This window comes from Vulpes vulpes, chromosome 2 (genome assembly GCF_048418805.1).
Source record: "Vulpes vulpes isolate BD-2025 chromosome 2, VulVul3, whole genome shotgun sequence".
Lineage (NCBI taxonomy): Eukaryota > Metazoa > Chordata > Mammalia > Carnivora > Canidae > Vulpes > Vulpes vulpes.
In genome coordinates, this window is record NC_132781.1 from 126,446,952 (window position 1) to 126,466,072 (window position 19,121).

Genomic DNA, 19,121 nt, shown 5'->3' on the forward strand with positions numbered 1-19,121 from the left:
GCCTAAAACAAACTATAGTAGTAAAGCATTAGTGTTGGAGGAATTAGATTTAAGTTCTGACCCAGTGTGAGACCTTGGCAAGCCACTGACCTTCTCTGGAGCTCTGTTCCCTCCTCTGTGGTATGTTACTGACACCTACATCTTTTCATTACCATGAGGATCACACATGATCAAAGGCAGAGTTAGTATTTGTATCTCCCTCCACAGGTAATGTATACTAGTTGCTCAGGACTCATTGAATCAATTGAATAAAATGTGAAAGTGATGGTAAGTGGTGAGTTCTTGGCAGACTGCAGGGATCTATGGATTTCTTTGATTACAGTATACCTATAAATATGTAGCCCACATTTCTATAATATTCAGTTTCTAGCACCTAACCTATCCATCTTCTCTTCTAGGACAAATGATGGAAGAATTGGTGAAAGCCATGAGGGAAAATACATGCCCAATTCTGACTCGCCTAACCCTCACCATCTGTATAGACAAAGAATTCTTCAGCGGTTGTCTTATTTACTATAGAAAATAATACAAAGCTGTTGGGGGAATGAACTCACTGACTTGCAGTCTTTCCCATCCTCTTTCCTCCTAGATTCTGTGATCTGAGGGCATAGAGACATCTCCATCTGTCTGTGCGTGAAAATCTCCTGATCACAATGCTGTCTGTTCAACTACTTGTTCAATAAACGTAAACCCAGCAGAACACCATTTCTGGGATTCCTTCTCACTGCCTGGATAATAGGAATGTTGTGGAGTTTTTTGTTTTTTGTTTTGTTTTATTTTTGTTTTTTACAGAAGCCAAAAAACTCTACCCCTTTGTCTTGCTAAGCTATTGGTGGACACAGAATGCTCACTTTTTTTTTCAGATTCAATTTGCTGTCATAGTTGGGAAGGAGTGTCTAGAAGAGGGAGGTATGGGCTCCCCAGTATTCAAGAGCTGTATAAGGTCAAACCAGCTATGAATTACCTTCAGTAGCTGTCACCTTACCAGCTCTCCTGTCCAGCTTGTGTACTTCCACAGAGAATAACTACTGCTGCAGATACGATCCAAAGACACAAACCAGTAGTTTCTCATATTCAGTCATGTTGCCTCTTGACTATCTCCTCTAACAGGACCTTGGACCCATGGTCTGGGGCAAGACAAAGGAAATGAGAATTACCAGTGTGTCAATTGTCTCTAGAGCAGTACTGTCCATGAGAAATAGAATTCAAATCACGTGTCACCTCCTATTTTCTAGTAGATACAAAAGAAAATGGATAAAATCAACTTTAATAAAAATTGTATGTAGCTCAATATGTCAAAACTATTATCATTTCAAAATAGAATCAATATAAACTTTTCTTTTAACCAGGTCTTTGATATATTAGTATATGTATTTTATATTTACAGCATATCTGTTTTGACCAACTGCATTTCAACTGCTTAATACCTATCTACATATAGCTAGAGGCCACTAAACCAGACAGTGAGCTCATGCACATGAGAAATCAGCCAGGGAATACAAGCAGCAGGTAGGGATAGGGTGGGATGGCTTATAAGCCCCTGCCTCAGGGCTGAAACTCTGTCACACTCAGCATCCTGATATTGGCCTCCTATGACCATACCCAGTTACGTTGTTCACTTACAGATATTCAGTTGGTGCTGAACACATCCTAGCAGGAGAAATCTATATAGACTCTATCACAGTTAAAGTTGTTCTCAGCTATAGAAGAACTATACCCAGAATGACAGGTCTACTTGGATTTGGGAAGTTGATTTTGTATTTTTTACTTCTTCCCTTTTCTTTTAGAGAAGTTGTCTCTAGGGTAATTATAGTAGGATTTTGTGATCTTTGTCCTTTGTAATTGAAAATCAGTTCTACACTGGGTTTTTCTCTATGTTATCCTTAAGAAAACAGAAAAAAAAGGAAGTCTTGTAAATCATTTTTCAAGCATGAAAATACTGTCATTTCCGAAAAAAAAAAGTGAGAAAACATTGTTGCTATTTTCTTTGGCAATTCCAGGATGTAAGGGAAGGGTTTAGAGAATCTGCAACATGAGATTGTATCTCCTTCCTGGGTAGTTCTAGGAAATCCAGAAACTCTGTTATACCATGGCTAAGACCTACTATTTTTTTATAAGTAGTTCCTTTTTCGTGTCATTTTGAACATTTTACTGAGTTATAAACAAACCCTTTACATTCTTTCATTAGTATTTTTATGATGGTTATGATTATTAGGTAATATGCACAGAAGATTTTTGTTATCTCACACTTAAGACTTAAACAATCCTTGATAATCATTCTGAGCACCAGAGAAAGTGTGGGTTAGGATTTGGGTGAGGTAGAGGATAGGATGGTCTGGAATGGGATGAGACATGGGAATGGAGAAAGACCCAGCGACTCAGGGATGCTCAAGGGTAGAGTGGGGAGGTGCAGACATCAGGAATGGGATGGGGACCAAGAAAACTAGATGTTAGAATGAGGGTACAAGGATTGGGGTTGAATGTGAATGTGGAAGTTTATTTCACCTAAAGTAGAGGTGAATATAAAATGTCATCTGTGTCAAAATGGTCACAACAAAAAAGCTGCATTAAATATGAAGTAAACTAATTTTTTTTTCAAGTGAACTAATTTTTTACTTGCTTCTTGAGTTATTGGTTCAGTGGATGGGAGGCAAATGAAAACCAGACCTACGTCACAAACCAGCCCTAAAATTCTAGCCCTGGAAGTGATAAATGATCCTGAGTCAGAAGTGAAAAAGCAAAACTTTAACACATCTTATTGGTTACAATCACAGACTTACACATTTCTCTATAACTGATGCTGTTTCAGATTCTATATTCAGAATATGGATTTTCAGAGATCTAACAGTATCAAACTCCTTATTTTCTCATGTAAGGAACTCACCTGAAATTTTCCTCTCTCAAGGCTTCAGATACAGCCTAGGAGAGCACTTGTCTAGGCTACAGGTAGGCAAACTTTCTCTGTAAACAGCCAAAGTATAAATATCATAGGCTTTGTGGGATATAAGGCCTCTGTCACAAACCACTCAATGATGCTGTTGCATAAATAATGAATTTAAATTATGTAAATAAATATACATGGCTGTGGTCCAGTAGTAGTATATTTATAAAAACAGGTGGTGGGCCAGGTTTGACCTGTGGGCTCTAACTCAGTAGTGGGTAAGAATCTGTCTCTTGTCCTTCTTTGTAACTTACTGGTCTCTTGGCCCTCTTTTATGCTCTTAAGCACCAAACACATTTCTCACTCCATGATAATAGAGAATAAAAATAGAACTAGAAGAAAATAGAATAATAGAAAATAATAAATATGGACATTTCTAAACATTTAATATGTGCTTGAAGCTAAACAAAGCACACAGTAAGACTCAGATTTGTACCCCAATCCAATATTCTTTGTGGCCTTCTTGGTTGATTTTGATCAAGGCCAGTCTCATGTGTTATACAGAGAGATGATGGTAAATGAAGTGAATATGTCCTGAGGCCTTTACAGTGATGAGTGCTATCTGTTTACCTCCTGGAAAAAAGGCATAGCAAGATATTCTTGTTCTTTCTCTGATGCCATTATGGCACACAGGTGCCTTTTTCTTTCCAGCATTGAAATTAAAGTTCTATCTAAATAACCTGTGACTATAACTCATTCTTTGAGTATGAGGAGAGAACAGAGAGGAAGACTTTGTCAAATGAGGATTAGTCCCAGGAAAAAAGTCAAAATAAATATTTGTCATCCTTGATGGAAATTCCTATGACCATAGAGCTCCTTCCATATTATTTTGAGGGATGATGTGCTGTCTTCCTCTAGATGATTCTTTGCTACTAACTAGTTTTCCTTGTATTTTTCCTTGCCCTCTGTCACAAAGCTATCAGAAAATAAAGTGTGCTTTTGCCATTCTAATCTGTTACAGTACTTGTAATATTTGACGCTTTGTATTTTAGACGCTCTTTTTCTCTCTAATGGACTTTTCTAATGACCTCTGAACAGACTTGCTTGTCTCCATCCTTTACAGCTCTCTATTTTTAAAAAAAAACTTCAAATGACCTCTTCAAAACACTGATATATTTAATTCCCCAGTTTGAATTTTTGAAAACTCCTACTAAGTAACCACACTGTACTAGAAGAAAGCAAAGTGAGACAAACCTGTCTAGGCATTGGCTTCTGTCTATCCCCACCCTTTTTATCCCCCATAGAGTCAGTCACCATGGATAAGTCTGGTTCAAGCCATCATCATCACTTGATGATTGAACACAGCACCCTTATAAATGATCTTCTTGCCTCTGTCTTCTCCCTTCCACTGCATTCTTTACTGTGGGCAGAATAATGGTCTGAAGTCCAGATCTGATGGCATTATTTTTAAAACCTGTAAGTGGTTTCTCCAGCTCCCAAGGTGAACTCCACACTCTTCCTAACATACAAGGCCTCCGTTCATCTCTCTAGCCTCCACTCTTACATTGTCCTCTCTCCCTTCTACCTTGAATAATTTTCTTGAACTTCTTCCTAAATGTCCCTTCCTAACATCTTCTTTTTATCCACCCCTGGTCCTTCTCCCAGTTTTCCTTCCAACTCACAAGGTCCATCCCTCCAAATTCTAATTTGCTATTGCTCATTGAAGGTACAGCTTTTTTCTGGAAACCTTACATGTCCCCTTTCCCCTTAGAATACAAATTAGTTAGGAGCACCTGGGTGGCTCCATCGGTAAAGCACCTGACTCTTGATTTCGGCCTAGGTCATGATCTGAGGGTCGTGAAATTGAGCCTTACATCTGGCTCCTTGCTGGGTGTGGAGCCTGCTTAAGTTTTTCTCTTTCCCTCTGCCTCTGCTCCTCCCTCCCATCCCTACTTGTGCATACTCTCTCTCTCTCTTTCTCTAAAAATAAATATTTTTAAATAAAAGAATAAAAATTAGTTATTCTTTTGATATGCTCCCATAACATCTAGTCCTGCATGGCCTGCTGTCACTGTTGTGTACTTGCTTATTTAGAAGTCCATCTCTCTCACTAGACTGACTTTTTAAAGAGAAGACACCATTTAATGTCCATGTTTATATCCCCAGTGCCTAGTACAATCAATGCCTGGCATGGAACAATTGCTTATTAAAAGTTGTTGAGTAAAACCAGACCCCTAAGATAAGAGTTTTAAAAGGGAATATTGGATGGAAACTCTCAGTTCTGGTCAATGGCATAAAGCCTACAAGAATAGAAGAGGACCATTATTTTTCGAGGAACTTAGAGAAGGAACTGCATTCCCTTCCTGGTACAAATAAAATATTGCTGACGCTAATAGCTGTAACAAACAAGTTATATGAAAATATGATCTTATAAGATATATCTCCCCTTCTCCTCCTGGCCTAAAAGGCTAAATTCATGAGGTCTTTTCTCAGAAACTAGCAAAAGCTGCAGCTAAAGAGAAATGCAAGGAGTAGCATGACCCCAGAAAAATACACTGTGAAGTGGACTGTTGTGATTGACATTGTACTTTCAGCTAATTAATTGATTTTTATCAGCTAAATATGTAACATGTCCTGATAAGATTGCAATCAGGAAAAGATCATTTTATTTCAGGTTGATAATATCTCAAATTGACAGAGCTAGAGAAAAATTAGATATGATTTATGCAACATGTTTCATAGATGGAAATCTGAAGCTTGGAGAGGGAAAGTGATTTTCTGAGCTTACCCAAGTGGGTCGAAATCAGAAATACAAATTCAAGTGTTTTTTAATCTTGTGTTCCTTACACCATTCCCTCTGGCTTCATGAACCCCAGTTCCATCTTCATACAAATATTATCTATCCGATATGTTTTCAGACAGAGAAATGGATTTTGCATCTAGTGATCCAGAAAATTGCTCATTATCTACAGAAATGGTCACTTCTGTTTATTTGTGGAATAATTCAATTCCAGATCTATGGAACATGTGACAGAAGAAAGTACACATGCTGATTTTTTTAACATATAGAAATGGGATTAATAATGAAAAGTGAATTCCAATGGCTTGACTTAAACATGAAACATGAAAGAAGTCTTAGGAGCAGTAATAAAGTGAAAAGTTTTCAACTCTCATATTCTTAGCTCTGGATCCATTTTGCTCCTAGAATTTTAAGTGACAAAGTTGCCAGAACTCCTGTTGCCAAGGTCTCTAAAAATGAGTTATGGACAAGTTGTGTTCACAGAGGATATTTGCTTAAGTCCCAACCTTTGGTCACAGGACAGGCATGGCTAAATCATGCAGGAAATGCCACATCGTTCTCTACCCAGGGGCTGTTCCTATGCACTCAAAAGAGGAGTAGACAATTGAAGGAGTTCCAATTATAAGTGCCCACTGGAGGATTGCTGGTGGAGCTACATGACCCCAGATTAGCATTTACTTAAAAACACAAGATAATATTCTAAAGAGGAATGGAATGTTGATAGTCATTTTAATGTCAATATGTCAAACAAGAAATAATAACACATCAACAATAAAAGCAATGGTTAAAAAGCTATTAACTAGTTTTCCCTGTATCTTTCCTTCCCCCTTAACACAAAGCTAAAAGAAAACAGTGTGTACTTTTGCCTTAGAGGATATTTGAGTAAAACTGACAAAAGCATAAATAATAGGCAAGAAAATATTCTTAATGGCTTGTGTGCTTTGGAAAGTAACTAAAGTAGAAGCAATAAAATTTTCAAGAGAAATGAAAGGGACAAAGTTCTAACACTAACACTGCTGCTTGGTAGCATCTTCAAAAGGCAAAAGACTACTGAGTGTATGACTATAAAAGGTATCTGCTGAACCCTGGATTCAAGAGTTCTCAATCTCAACCAAAAATCACCCCCTCCCATAGGTGGCACAGAATCAGGGAACTACCTCAGGGAAGGGAACCATTTATGTCTGGCTTGGACCATCAGGATGCAGGCAGCAGCCATGACTGTCCAGAGATTAGAGGGTCTCTCCTCATGTTCTTGTGCACTGTGTAACCATCTCAGATCCTCACCAATCTCAATAATGAATGAGACCAAATGTCCCCAAAACCTGACAGAACAGAAGATTTGGAATTAGACATAATTTTAGAGAAAAAGAGGGAATAGATAATGTTGTATATCTACATTATTGATCAAAACTCACCCCTACTAGGCGTCAGATCATATTGGAGATTGTTAAGAATTCATGCACAGAGAACATCCACCCCTAGGACTGGCTACCCTAGAATCACAACCAACGCTTTTTCTGAAATAAAACCTTAAACCTGTTAAGGAACTCGAAATAGGAATGGATTTGAAGTCACTTTAAAGTAACTTTTGATCTGGGCAATGTGTTGTGATGGTATTGAGTTTACATAATCCTACACATTTTTTAAAATTTCTTTTTATTTGAATTCAATTTAATTACTATATAGTGTGTTATTAGTTTCAGAGGTAGAATTTAGTGATTCATCAGTTGCATATAACACCCAGTGCTTATTCCATCAAATGCCCTTCTTAATGCCCATCACCCAGTTACCCCATGCCCCCACCTGCCTCCCCTACAACAACTCTGTTTGTTTCCTATAGTTAAGAGTCTCTTATTATTTGTCTCCCTCTCTGTTTTTTTTATTTTTCCTTCCTTTTCCCTATGTTCATCTGTTTTGTTTCTTATATTTCACATATGAGTGAAATCATATGGTATTTGTCTTTCTCTGACTTCTTTCACTTAGCACGATACTCTCTAGTTCCATCCACATTGTTGCAAATGGCAAGATTTCATTCCTTTTTGATGACTGAGTAACACTCTATTATATATATGTATATGTATACATACATATATGTATGTATATTTATATATACATATATGGGTATATATATATCTCACATCTTTATCCATTCATCTGTTGATGGACATCTGGGCTTTTTCCATAGTTTGGCTGTTGTGCACATTGCTGCTATAAACTTTAGGGTGCATGTGCCCCTTTGAATCACTATGTTTGTATCCTTTGTATAAAAATCTAGTAATGAAATTGCTGGGTCATAGGGTAGTTCAATTTTTAACTTTTTGAAGAATCTTCATACTATTTTCCAGAGTGGCTACAAGTTTGCATTCCCACCAACAGTGTAAATGGGTTCCTCATTCTCCACATCTTTGCCAACATCTGTTGTTTCCTGTTGTAAAATTTAGCCATTCTGACCCGTGTGAGGTGGTATCTCATTGTGGGTTTGATTTGTATTTCCCTGATGCTGAGTGATGTTGAGCATTGTCCTTAGATAGTTATTGAGTAGGTAGCAAAAGGAGGAAAGAAAAATGCAGTCTTCTTAGAATTTGTTGACAGGGTTAATTTTTCAGTCATCCCAAAAGGAAGAAACGTGAGAGGTAGATTTTTTTTTGGAGGTAGATTTATAAGCTATTATTCTTGAACTCTGAATTTAAAAAATAATAATAATAAAGCAAACAAACTAAGAAAAAACACTTATATTCTTCCTGGAGAGGAAGATACAGATACAAATTAAAACTTAATTGGTTAGAGATTGGATGTGAGTGTGAAAATCAGAGATGAAATGAAGATTACTAAATTTTCCTGGATTGAGTTGCTACTGATAGATATTAACAAAGTGAAACTGGAGAGAAACATTAAAAATGAGATTTAGCAACAAGGCCTTCTAGGAACATGTTGAACTGGAAGATCCTATGGGATATCAGGAAGAGGATATCTAGTAAGCAGTAGAGAATGGAGTCTAGGACCCAGGTGGCAGATTGTTCCTCATGTTCTCTGGGAAAGCAAGTAGGAGCAGAAATCCCATTTTGACATAGGGCGGTGTAATGGTGTGAGAAGATATGGCATAACAGAGCAAATCTTGTACTAGAATCTGGAGATCTGTTTCACTGAGTGGTCTGGGGATCTGTTTCACTGAGTGTCCATTGAGTGGACAAGATACTCTCCCTCCCAGGGCCTCACTTCCTGTGGTGTGTGTGTTCTAGATCAGTTTCCAAATGGATTTGCATGGATTTGTGTGGTGGAAACGTAGGGACTCTTTAATTCTGTCTTGTTTCTATTTAGTGTCTGCCTTTTTAAAAGATCTGTTTCATTTCTTGCTTGCCTCACAAAATTACATTCAGGAAGGGGGGGAAGTTCCATTTCTTAATTAAATAACAATAATGAAAAGTTTGAAAGGCACAGACCCAGGTGCTTGCTCCTGACATTTCCAGCTTTACTATGACTGAGCCATTTTTCTCATTTCTGTTATCTACTCAGAATTTGATCACTCTAAGCAGGTGCTCCACTATGACTTGGGAAGAAGATCATTTATCCCATTAAGAAAAGTTTCTGGAGCACATCTCATTGTAGTATACATATTTCAAATGCTGAAGAAGCACTGAAATATGGATACAGTAGAAGTATTCAAATTTCACAATAGCACAAGCCAAAATTATAGAATTATTTCTGAGAAAAAGAGGTGGTATTGGAGAATGGAAAGTATGAATGAGTGGGACACAACTTAAAAAATTAGAAACAAATACAACCAGTTACTGGAAGGTCATAAGTTCTGAAATTGGAAAATCTGGTTTGGGTCAAGATTCTATCACTTACTTGCTGTCTACTTTGGGCAATTTGCTTAACTCCTCCAATCTTTGAGTTTGTCCTTTGAGAATTAACTGTATCTTAAATCCACATTAACTCTATCTTCTGGAGAGCTGATGTCTTCACATGAGGTAATGGAGATGAAAGTGCTAAGTAATTAGAAATCATTAGGCCAGGCCTTCAATCACTATTGAAAAAATGTCAGTTATGTGGGTGGACGTACATATATAGATATGGGCGCAGGAGAATGTGTTAAACAGAATATCATGGTTATGATCTTAAGAAGCATGAGACACTATACTAAAAATTGGATTTTAAGTATAAATATTGGTTGTTGTTACTGAAGTAGCCTATCTCAGTAAAAAAAAAAAAAAAAAAATTATGAGAGAAGTATAGGTCTAGGATTCTGGAGAACTGGCTTTTCCAACTGTTAACTCTGACTAAATAGAAAACTCTTAAACTTTCTGTGTTTGTTGTCCCATCTGCTAAGTAGCAATAATCCTGGTCTGCATATTTCACAAGTTTCTTTTAGTCATTCAACAAGCTTTCATAAAACACTGTAAATTATCTTCAAACTCCAGAAAAGGTATTACAGTACTTAGTATTCATATTGTGTTTTACTGTGCATTTTCATGAAATGTTCTCATTGCTCCTATTTTCTATTTCAACTTTTGTGCATTTCATCTAATGTCTCTTTACCCCACCTATGATTCTACTGGTTCTCAAATATAGACATGCTGTTGTATTTGCTAAGAAACCAGAGGATTATTATGCAAGACAGTTCAGGTAGGTGAGTTCAGGGTACAACTATTTCAGCTGCCCATAAATCAAGGAAATAAGGAAGCTTTCCTCGACAAATGAAATTAACACTCTAGCTTGGATTAACAACCAGTCATCATTGTACAGGTCAGTCTTGTTGAAGATGAGACCCTCCCTTGTGCATATATGTATATATACGTGTATGTGTGCCTCAGAGCAGCATGTCCCTGCCACCCTCACTTATCATCACTATGAAGAGTCTCACTGTTTTTGCCATCTTTGCTCTTGTAGCCACCGCATGGGCTGACCCTCCACCTGGTAAGTTAGGATTCCTTTCAATGATAATGACTTTATGTTAACTGCAGTTTGTTCAATCTTCAATAATAATAGAATGTTAAAGTCAGAAGAAAATTGAGAAATTAACTGAATTGGCCTGATTAGCAAAGAGAGGGTGGCAGTCAGACCTCGTAAAAGAGGAAGAGAGATGGAGAAGAAGAATAAAAAGATTGTCATGGGAATAAAAGGTACAGCATAGGGAATATAGTCAGTAATGTAGACTTGCCAAATCACTATGTTGTTCACCTGAAACTAATGTAACATACTGCCTTGGCTATACTTAATAATAATAAAAAAGAAAAGAATAAAAGAACTGTGGGAAACCTGCTCAGTTCCTGATCAAGACATCAGGCTTATGACTTGCCTTTCAGAAAGAACTTATGCAGCTTTGAGACTTTAACTCAACCCTATCCTGGACATGCTCACAGAAATTCCTGGATACCTATGACAGCCCTTTCTCCAAAGACCAGGAATTTCCCTGGTGTTGTGTTGTGTTTTTGTGTTTTGTTTTTTTGTTTTGTTTTAATCAGAATCACATACTGATTCATCCTGAATTGGTCCTGACTAAAGAAGTGAACTCTCTTAGGTCTGGCCTGGGCAAAGGATGTCAGAAATAGGTTTTAGTCACTGTGAACAATGAATTCAGTCTTGCACCTCTAACTATGGAATTTGTTCTTTCTCTGATTCCTTCTATTCAAATGCACCGCATGCCACTCTCTTTTGATGACAAGCAATAGGAAGAGAGGTGAGTGTAAACTTCTCTGTGGGGTCTTGGTAAAAATGATACCAGAGCTGATGTGTAAATGGAGCTGTGAAAGGAGCTAAACTGGCTCACTGTGAATGGAAATAATTCCTAGGGAGGTAAAACCGTTGTTACTCCACTTTTCCTGGTGGTGTTTCTTTCTTAGAAGTTCACAAAAGGAATCTCTTTGCAAAAGGTGAACAGCTGATAAAGTAAACTGTTACCTTTAGGTGACATTTTAAACTTTTCTGAGTATTTTTCACTTTCAGTATTCCATCGTATTCTCACTGTAACTCGAAAAGGAGAGACTAACATTTCCTTCTTAAACAGTTACCTCTAATGTTTCATGTCTGATCTAGTTGTGTAGCACAGCATCTGATCCATGTAAGGTCTTCTAGCTGTTTGCTAAAAAGTTGAAGAGGCTAGTACTCTTTCCATTCTTTTCTCTCTGACCAACTTGATACGAGAAAGACTATAGAATGGAAGGAAGACAATGTGGGCCATTGTTTTTTGTTCCAATTATAGGTGGACTGCTCCAGCTACAAAGGAAAAGGCTCTCAGATTGCATGCCCAAGGCACCTGCAACCAATATGTGGCACAGATCATAACACTTACAGTAATGAATGCATGTTTTGCGCACTAACTCTGTAAGTATCATACTCAGTTTGTATCCCCTCTTTTTTTTTTTAAGATCACAAAGTCCACATTGGCCAAAACCTGCTTGGTTTCCAACAAGGTGGTTTGATAAATCCTACCTTTTGTCATGCTCTTCCAATACCCTTTGGACATTACTTTGTTAAAATTAATTAATTAATTAATTTAGCTAGATATTTCTTTGCTATCCAGCCAAATTCTCATTCACATTATATACTGTTCCTCAGCCATTAGCGTTACCTATAGACATTTTTATTCTCACATTACATTTGAGGAAGCTGAGTCTCAGGCAGAAAATGTATCTTGGTCAAAGTTCCATAATTTTCTGTTGTGTCTTTCCTATTGAATAATTGCCACAGGTACTTTACAAGACTTTGATCTATCTTTCATACCCCAGAGAAAATCCATGTTGCTTCTTACAATTATCTGGAAAAGTCTAGGGAGGAGATTGAGAGTACAAATGGATAGTTGAGACCCCTACCACCAGCAGCCCCACAAATTATGAGTTGCTAACTGTAAACATCTCAGCTTCTAGGAAAATGAAAGAATAGTTATTACCAGCCATTCCAGGAATTTGAATTCATTACATCAAAATCATGGACTTTGTTGTCACGTATCTGGTCTAGAATCCAGATTACACTTAGAAGATGTGTGACACTAGGCAAAAAAGAAAAACCAATTTGCTACATGCTTCAGTATCCTCATCTATAATATAGAAATTTAATAGTGTTTAGGATTCACTGTGATAAAACACATCAAATCTTAGCTATACAGCTAATACAGACTGAATATTTACAGAAATGAGCTCTTCTTCCTTCTCATCATTTTCTCCTTCTTTTCTAATCCTTCTGAAAATTTATAGTCAAGTGTAACAACAAGTGTTATTCAGAATAAAGTCTCTCAGGATATGCAAACTCGGGTACTAATAAAAATGCAAGAGACTAAAGACTGATGAGAGCTTACTGATTTTATCATCTCATAGCCTCCTCTTAGAAGACAGAAATCTTATAGAAAGAAGTGACTGTAACAAAATTACACAGACTATAAGTGCCAGAAATGAATTTGAATATATTTTTTTCTTAACTGCAAAAATTTTTTCACACTATACTATGCCTTTAATTTTCATCCGAATATTTATGAACTAATTTTTTAAATGCCCAATCTCCTCTTAGAGTTGATCTTACTTTCTTATATTTTTATTTGTTTACAAAATGATCATACATGAAGGTGTTAATGGTCAATATTCATCAACCCGGGTAGAATATTAACCAGAGCGCCTCATTCTCACTACAAAACAGGCAACACAGAATGACATATGATTGTATTTTACTCTGTAGGTTGTAAAATGCCAAGTAATGAATTACCTATTCAATAAAATCTTCTTTCAGAAACAAAGAATTTGAAGTCAGGAAACTTCAGGATACTGCATGTGTAAGTATACAAGGAAGTTTCATTTATTCCTAATATGAAGGGTTACAATAATTCCTCACTTTATGAAAGTTTTAAAATAGACATTCTAGAAATTATCTATGAGTATGTATAGTCATAGATAAGTTATAAGGCCAGCCAAACAAAAGACATGAGCATAGTTAATTTACTTCTCCAGAGGAAGACTCCACAAATTTTACTCATAACCCCTTAACTGGGGCAGTTTGGTATAGATGTGGTTGTTTTCTAATGTTGCAGCTAATTAGCAGATTAAGAAGAGGACATTAGGGACTTAAGGACACTCTCATAACAATAAAGGAAGTTATTTTTTAAAAAACAAAAAAAAATTTCAAGAACAACTATAAAGACAATTCAGGAGTAAAGAACTATGTGAGTGGATGTCAATAATTTCAATACAGTTTGATGTGACAAGAGAAATAAAAATATGGTGCTGTGGTAGTAAAGACAGTTCATTTTAAGGAGTGACATCTGACTCAATTTGATGGGTAAGAGAGATAAATGTTGTCAAGAAACTGTTATGAAAAGAGTTAAACTGACTTCTAAGGAGGACTAGGAGTCTTAGGAGTTGTTGTGTTGGACACAGTGGGTAAGGTCAGGCGAGACAGAAAAACAGCGTAAGCGAAGGCACAGGGATGTTTAGGAGAGCACGAAACACTCTGGGAATTCAAATTTAGTTGGAGTTACAGGTCAAGCAGATGAGAGAGGTAAGCACAGCTTATAAGGGGATATTCTGTAGATGGGGAATTAGTTACCTAATCAAAAAACAAGATCTGATAATAAACAAACAACAAATTGGTTTTTAAAGAATCACTCTGACATCAATGTGGCAGGTGACTGAAATCTTAGCTAAGCATAGACATTGGGCAGCAAACTGGCAGACATCTGCAACTATGCAGGCAAGACATAAGGAGGGCCTAAATAAAGTGGATAACAGTGTGACAAGGAGAGGACTGGTTTGGAAATTAAGTACAAGATAGAATCCACTGGATGTACTCTATTTACCAGTTCCCTGTGGAGAATGAGTTGGGAGGGAAGCCCTAACCTCAAGCTAAGCTATCTCTTACTGTGACAAGATTGTCACCATTACTGGGTCAGATTTTGGAAATTAAAGAAGATATGTCTTTTTGCATATGAGATTGAGGGCTAAGTGACTTCTCATAGGCCTTAAAACAGTTTATTTTCTATGATTTAATAATTTGAGGTTGTTCTTTCTTTTTTTCCTTTTTTTGGACTGAAGGATATTGAGTGCACCGAATATTCTGATATATGTACCATGGAAAATAGACCTCTCTGTGGATCTGATGGAAAAAACTATTCCAACAAATGTTTGTTTTGCAATGCTGTTGTGTAAGTTCTGAATTTAATGTACTATTTGCAAAAACAGCCTTTCCTGCAGAGCCAGAAACCATCATAGCTACCTAATTAAGTGAGATGCTCCTACAAAGTGTTAACAGTCACATGGTTCACTGATAATTATAATATTTTTTTAATATTTTATTTATCTATTCATGAGAGACCCAGAGAGAGAGAGAGAGAGAGGCAGAGACACAGGCAGAGAGAGAAGCAAGCTCCATGCAGGGAGCCCGACACAGGACTCAATCCTGGGTCTCCAGGATCAGGCCCTGGGCTGAAGGTTGCGCTAAACTGCTGAGCCACCCAGGCTGCCCGATAATTATAATATTTTACAAAAAAAGTAAAAAGTGAGAAAGAGAAAGAGAGGGCAAGAGAAAGAAAGTGGTAGAAAGGAACTGGAGCTGGAAAAGGAGACTTGATCAACATCATAATATTATTAAATGGCAGGTAACAGAGATATTTATAGATTTTTTTTTGGGTTCTGATACTGGCTTTGACTACATTAAATTCCTTTTTCCACCATGCTGGAGTTCAGCTAATAATTATTCACCTTTCATGCTCTGTGCTCATTTGGCTGGCTTGATCTAAGAATATTAAAATTTCAATTTTAGATCTCTAAAACTTTCCTTTTAAAAAAATGATTTTTCTTGTAGGAGGAGTCGTGGTACAATCTTTTTGGCCAAGCATGGAGAGTGCTGAGATTTGGATCCCAAGTTCCCTTTGGCAGATTCCATGTAGAGAACCAATCTCTTTAAATGGTTATGGGGGCAAATATGTGGATTTGATTCTTCAATAAAAGATTCTTAGCAGAAATCTTTCAAGTTTGTCTCTGGATGTGACTGTCTGTTAAGGAGAATGTCTATGGTCATTTCCCTCAATGGGTTACACAGAAAGATTTCCTCTATTTTTACTCAGGTTGAGAACTGGAAGATTGTATGCACACTGGTGAGAGAAGAATCTACTCTTAGAATTCCATTTAAAAAAAAAAAACACCTCATGATTTTTAAGCAAACATGGGTCAAGGGATGGATCTGACCACAAATCTTATATTACTACCTTTAGCAACAATAATAAAAAGTGTATAATTCAGCTTTGGAGAAAGATAGAGTAAGAATCCATAATACTATCAACTAATCAGACCAGGAATGTATTTAGACATTAGATATCTATTTAAAGAGGACTCAGTCACAAATGGCAACCACAAAGGAAGGCATTTTGTTGATCATGTTGGGGAGATATTAAGAACCATATAATCTGATTAAATTGTTGAAGTCACTAAAAGGCCCAAGGAAAGTTCAAGGTAGCTAGGAAAGATGAGGGCATATGCAGGAGTATCATAAGATAGAGATCAGAGCTTTCTCATTTCTGGTGTTCCATAGGGAGAGTCATGCCATTAATCTAACATCCAAAGAGAGATATTTTTCCTTGGTAAAGAGAATTTTCTAACACTAAGTCTTTAAATAGGAACAAAGTTATGCCCTATAAGTTCATCTGTCCAAAGCACAATGCTCTTTTTTTTTTAAAGGATTTATTGTTCATTTGAGAGGGAGAGAGACAGCATGCATGCGGGGGGCAGGGGGAGACAGGGAGAACCTCAAGCAGACTCCCTGCTGAGCACAGAGCCCATGCAGGGCTCAATCTCAAGATCTGAAGATCATGACCTGAGCCAAAATCAAGAGTTGGATGCTTAACTGACTGAGCCATCCAGGTTCTCTAAGCATGATGCTTTTTTAGTAAAGATTGACCAAATGCTTGCCAGCTATTTTGTAGAGAGTTGTGTGTCTTTTCTAACAACACACATAGAAAGATCACTATAGGTCAAGCAATGTGCTGTGTAGAAAAAGGCAATGCAAATGGGCAAAGAATCCATGCCATTAAGGAGTTTGTAGACTAGTCAGAGACACTCTTTTGAAGAGTTGATTACTATACAATATAAAAAGACTATATAATCAAGAATTGTTAAAGGTACAATAAGAACTGAAGGAAGACCTGAATCTTATTATCTCATTTAACCTAAATTGCTGCCTAAAGCCCTATCTCCAAAGACAGTCACAATGGGGGTTAGTGTTTTCACATTCGTATTTGGAGGGGACATAATTTCATCCATAGTAGCTAAATTGCCAAAACTTTATTCTTACTTCTCATATGTGAAAATAAAATGCATGACAATGTGACAATAGGAGAGACAAATGAAAATATTCTAAGATTCTGTGTTTAGTTAAATGGTATAATACTACTTAAAGGTACACTATGAAGAGCTACTTATGTTCATGTGTGCAAAAGAAGACAAAGAAAGAAGGTTGAGGGGAAAAACAGATTGGAATGATAAAAAAGCAAGTGGCAAAATGGTAGACTCAATGTCATTGTGTTAGTTAGGGTTCTTCAGGAAAACCAAATTATGTGTTTTGTGTGCATGTGCATGTGGATGTAGAGACAGAAAGAGACAGAGAAAAAAGAAAAAGGAAAAGATTTACTTTAATTGGCTCATGTGATTATGGAACCTGGTAAGTAGTTCAGCAGGCTGGAGACTGAGGGGAGTATTGATGTTGCCACTCAAGTCTGAAGGCAGTCAAGAGGCAGAATTTTCAGTCCCAAAAAGGAAATCCTAAAAGCTAAAATATCTTTTTTAAGGAGACATTTATAGGTAGTAAAACTATTAAACATGCATGTGAGTGATTAACATATAAATCAGAATAGAGTCTGTGACTAAGGCAGTGCCTTAGTCTATTTGGGCTGCTGCAACAAAAATACCATAAACTGGGAAGCTTAAAGAGCAAACATTTATTTCTCATAGTTCTAGAGTCTGGCAAGTCCAAGATCAAGGTACCAGAAGATTCAGTGTCTGGTGAGAACTGTCTTCTTGCTGTGTCCTCACATGGCAGAAGGGGAAAGGGAGCTCTCTGGACTCTGCCTTCATGACCTAATCACCACCCAAAGTCCTACCTCATAATACCAACACATTGGCAACTAGGCTTCAACATAAGAATTTGATGGGGACACAAATATTCAGTGTATAGCAGGCAATAACATGGGGGAGCCTTTTAGGATGATAGCCATTCCAACTCATCACTAGAATGGTGGGTACATGGATGTTGACCTTAAGTAATAAATAATTTAATTACAAACAATAATAACGAGATCTACTAATTTAAATGTTGACTGTATCTGAAAAATATCCTCATAGTAGCATCTCAGCTGGTGTCTGACCAAATGTCTGGGCACAAGCCAAGTTGACATATAAAATTAACCCTGACATTAAGTATATCAGTCATCATATTAAATATGAATGGTCTAAACATTCCAATTAAAGGAAGAGATTGCTAGACGGAATTTTTTAAAAAGCAAGGCTAGATTAAAAAAAAAAAAGCAAGTGTGTTTACAAGAAATACACTTAAAAAAAAAGTACAGGGGTGCTCAGCTGGCTCAGTCAATAGAGCATACAACTCTTCATCTCAGGGTTGTGAGTTCAAACCCCATGTTGGGTGTAGCGATTACTTTCAGACAAAATCCTTATAAATTAATTAATCAATAAATTAAAAGCACAAATAGGATACAAATAAAAGGATAAGATAAGGTTTACCATGTTAATATTAGCCAAAAGAAAGCGGGAATGGCAATGTTAATATGAGCAAAATAAATTTTAGAGCAAAGAATAATTCAAAGGATGAGAAGTAAATTTTATAATGATAAAGTTGTCAAGTAAGGAGATATAAAAATCTTAAATGTTTATGAACCTCAATACAGAACTTCAGAACTTCAAGATTTGCAAATGAAAAAATGAATCCAAGTGCAAGGAAAAATAAACAAATGCATGATCATACCAGTTATTTCAATATCCATCTCTCAAAAATGAGTAAGAGTATTACCAATTGTGTAGCAGAATTGAACAATAATATCAACCACGGAAACTAGGAGAGAATCTGCACAGTCTTTCCTGATGGCTGCATTTCAAAGGGATCCTTCCTGGGTCCTCAAGAAAGACCTTTCTGGTTGTAAAACTGGCCAGGGGCTTCCAAAAAGAATTACATCTCGAGGCACCAGAGAAAGAATTTATAACGATAAGATTTCTAAAGTAAATGATCAGTTAGAAGCCTGTCTAAATGTTTGTCAGGGTGAGAGGAATATGACGGTTATTGAGGCCAAAAGAACAGGTCAGGAATTCTGTTACCCAAATCAAATGCTCAAGACCAGGGCAGGAGATTATGTGAGTCTGGCTAATGCTGTCCTATGGCTTCCAAAAAATCCTTGAGAAGAAAAAGGCTTTATCCTATAGCCTGGACTGACATTTGTGTGGTGGCTATTCTGTG

General features: G+C 36.9%; 2 protein-coding genes across 2 annotated transcripts in view; both read left to right on the forward strand.

Annotated features, from left to right (window-relative positions):
* The window catches only part of SPINK5 (serine peptidase inhibitor Kazal type 5), a 78,526-nt gene extending 77,821 nt beyond the window's left edge, over positions 1-705 (forward strand). The window contains exon 33 of the mRNA XM_025982973.2: positions 399-705. Coding sequence (XP_025838758.2) covers positions 399-407 — 9 coding nt within the window. The 3' untranslated portion in view covers positions 408-705. The remainder of the gene's footprint in view (positions 1-398) is intronic.
* A 9,796-nt stretch (positions 706-10,501) lies between these two features.
* On the forward strand, positions 10,502-15,606 carry LOC140596737 (double-headed protease inhibitor, submandibular gland). Its single transcript, XM_072745231.1, has 6 exons — positions 10,502-10,598; positions 11,348-11,361; positions 11,884-12,005; positions 13,401-13,443; positions 14,699-14,808; positions 15,468-15,606. Exons 1-6 carry the CDS (start codon positions 10,502-10,504, stop codon positions 15,511-15,513), a joined length of 432 nt encoding a protein of 143 aa, XP_072601332.1. The 3' UTR covers positions 15,514-15,606.
* Positions 15,607-19,121: the final 3,515 nt, after the last annotated feature.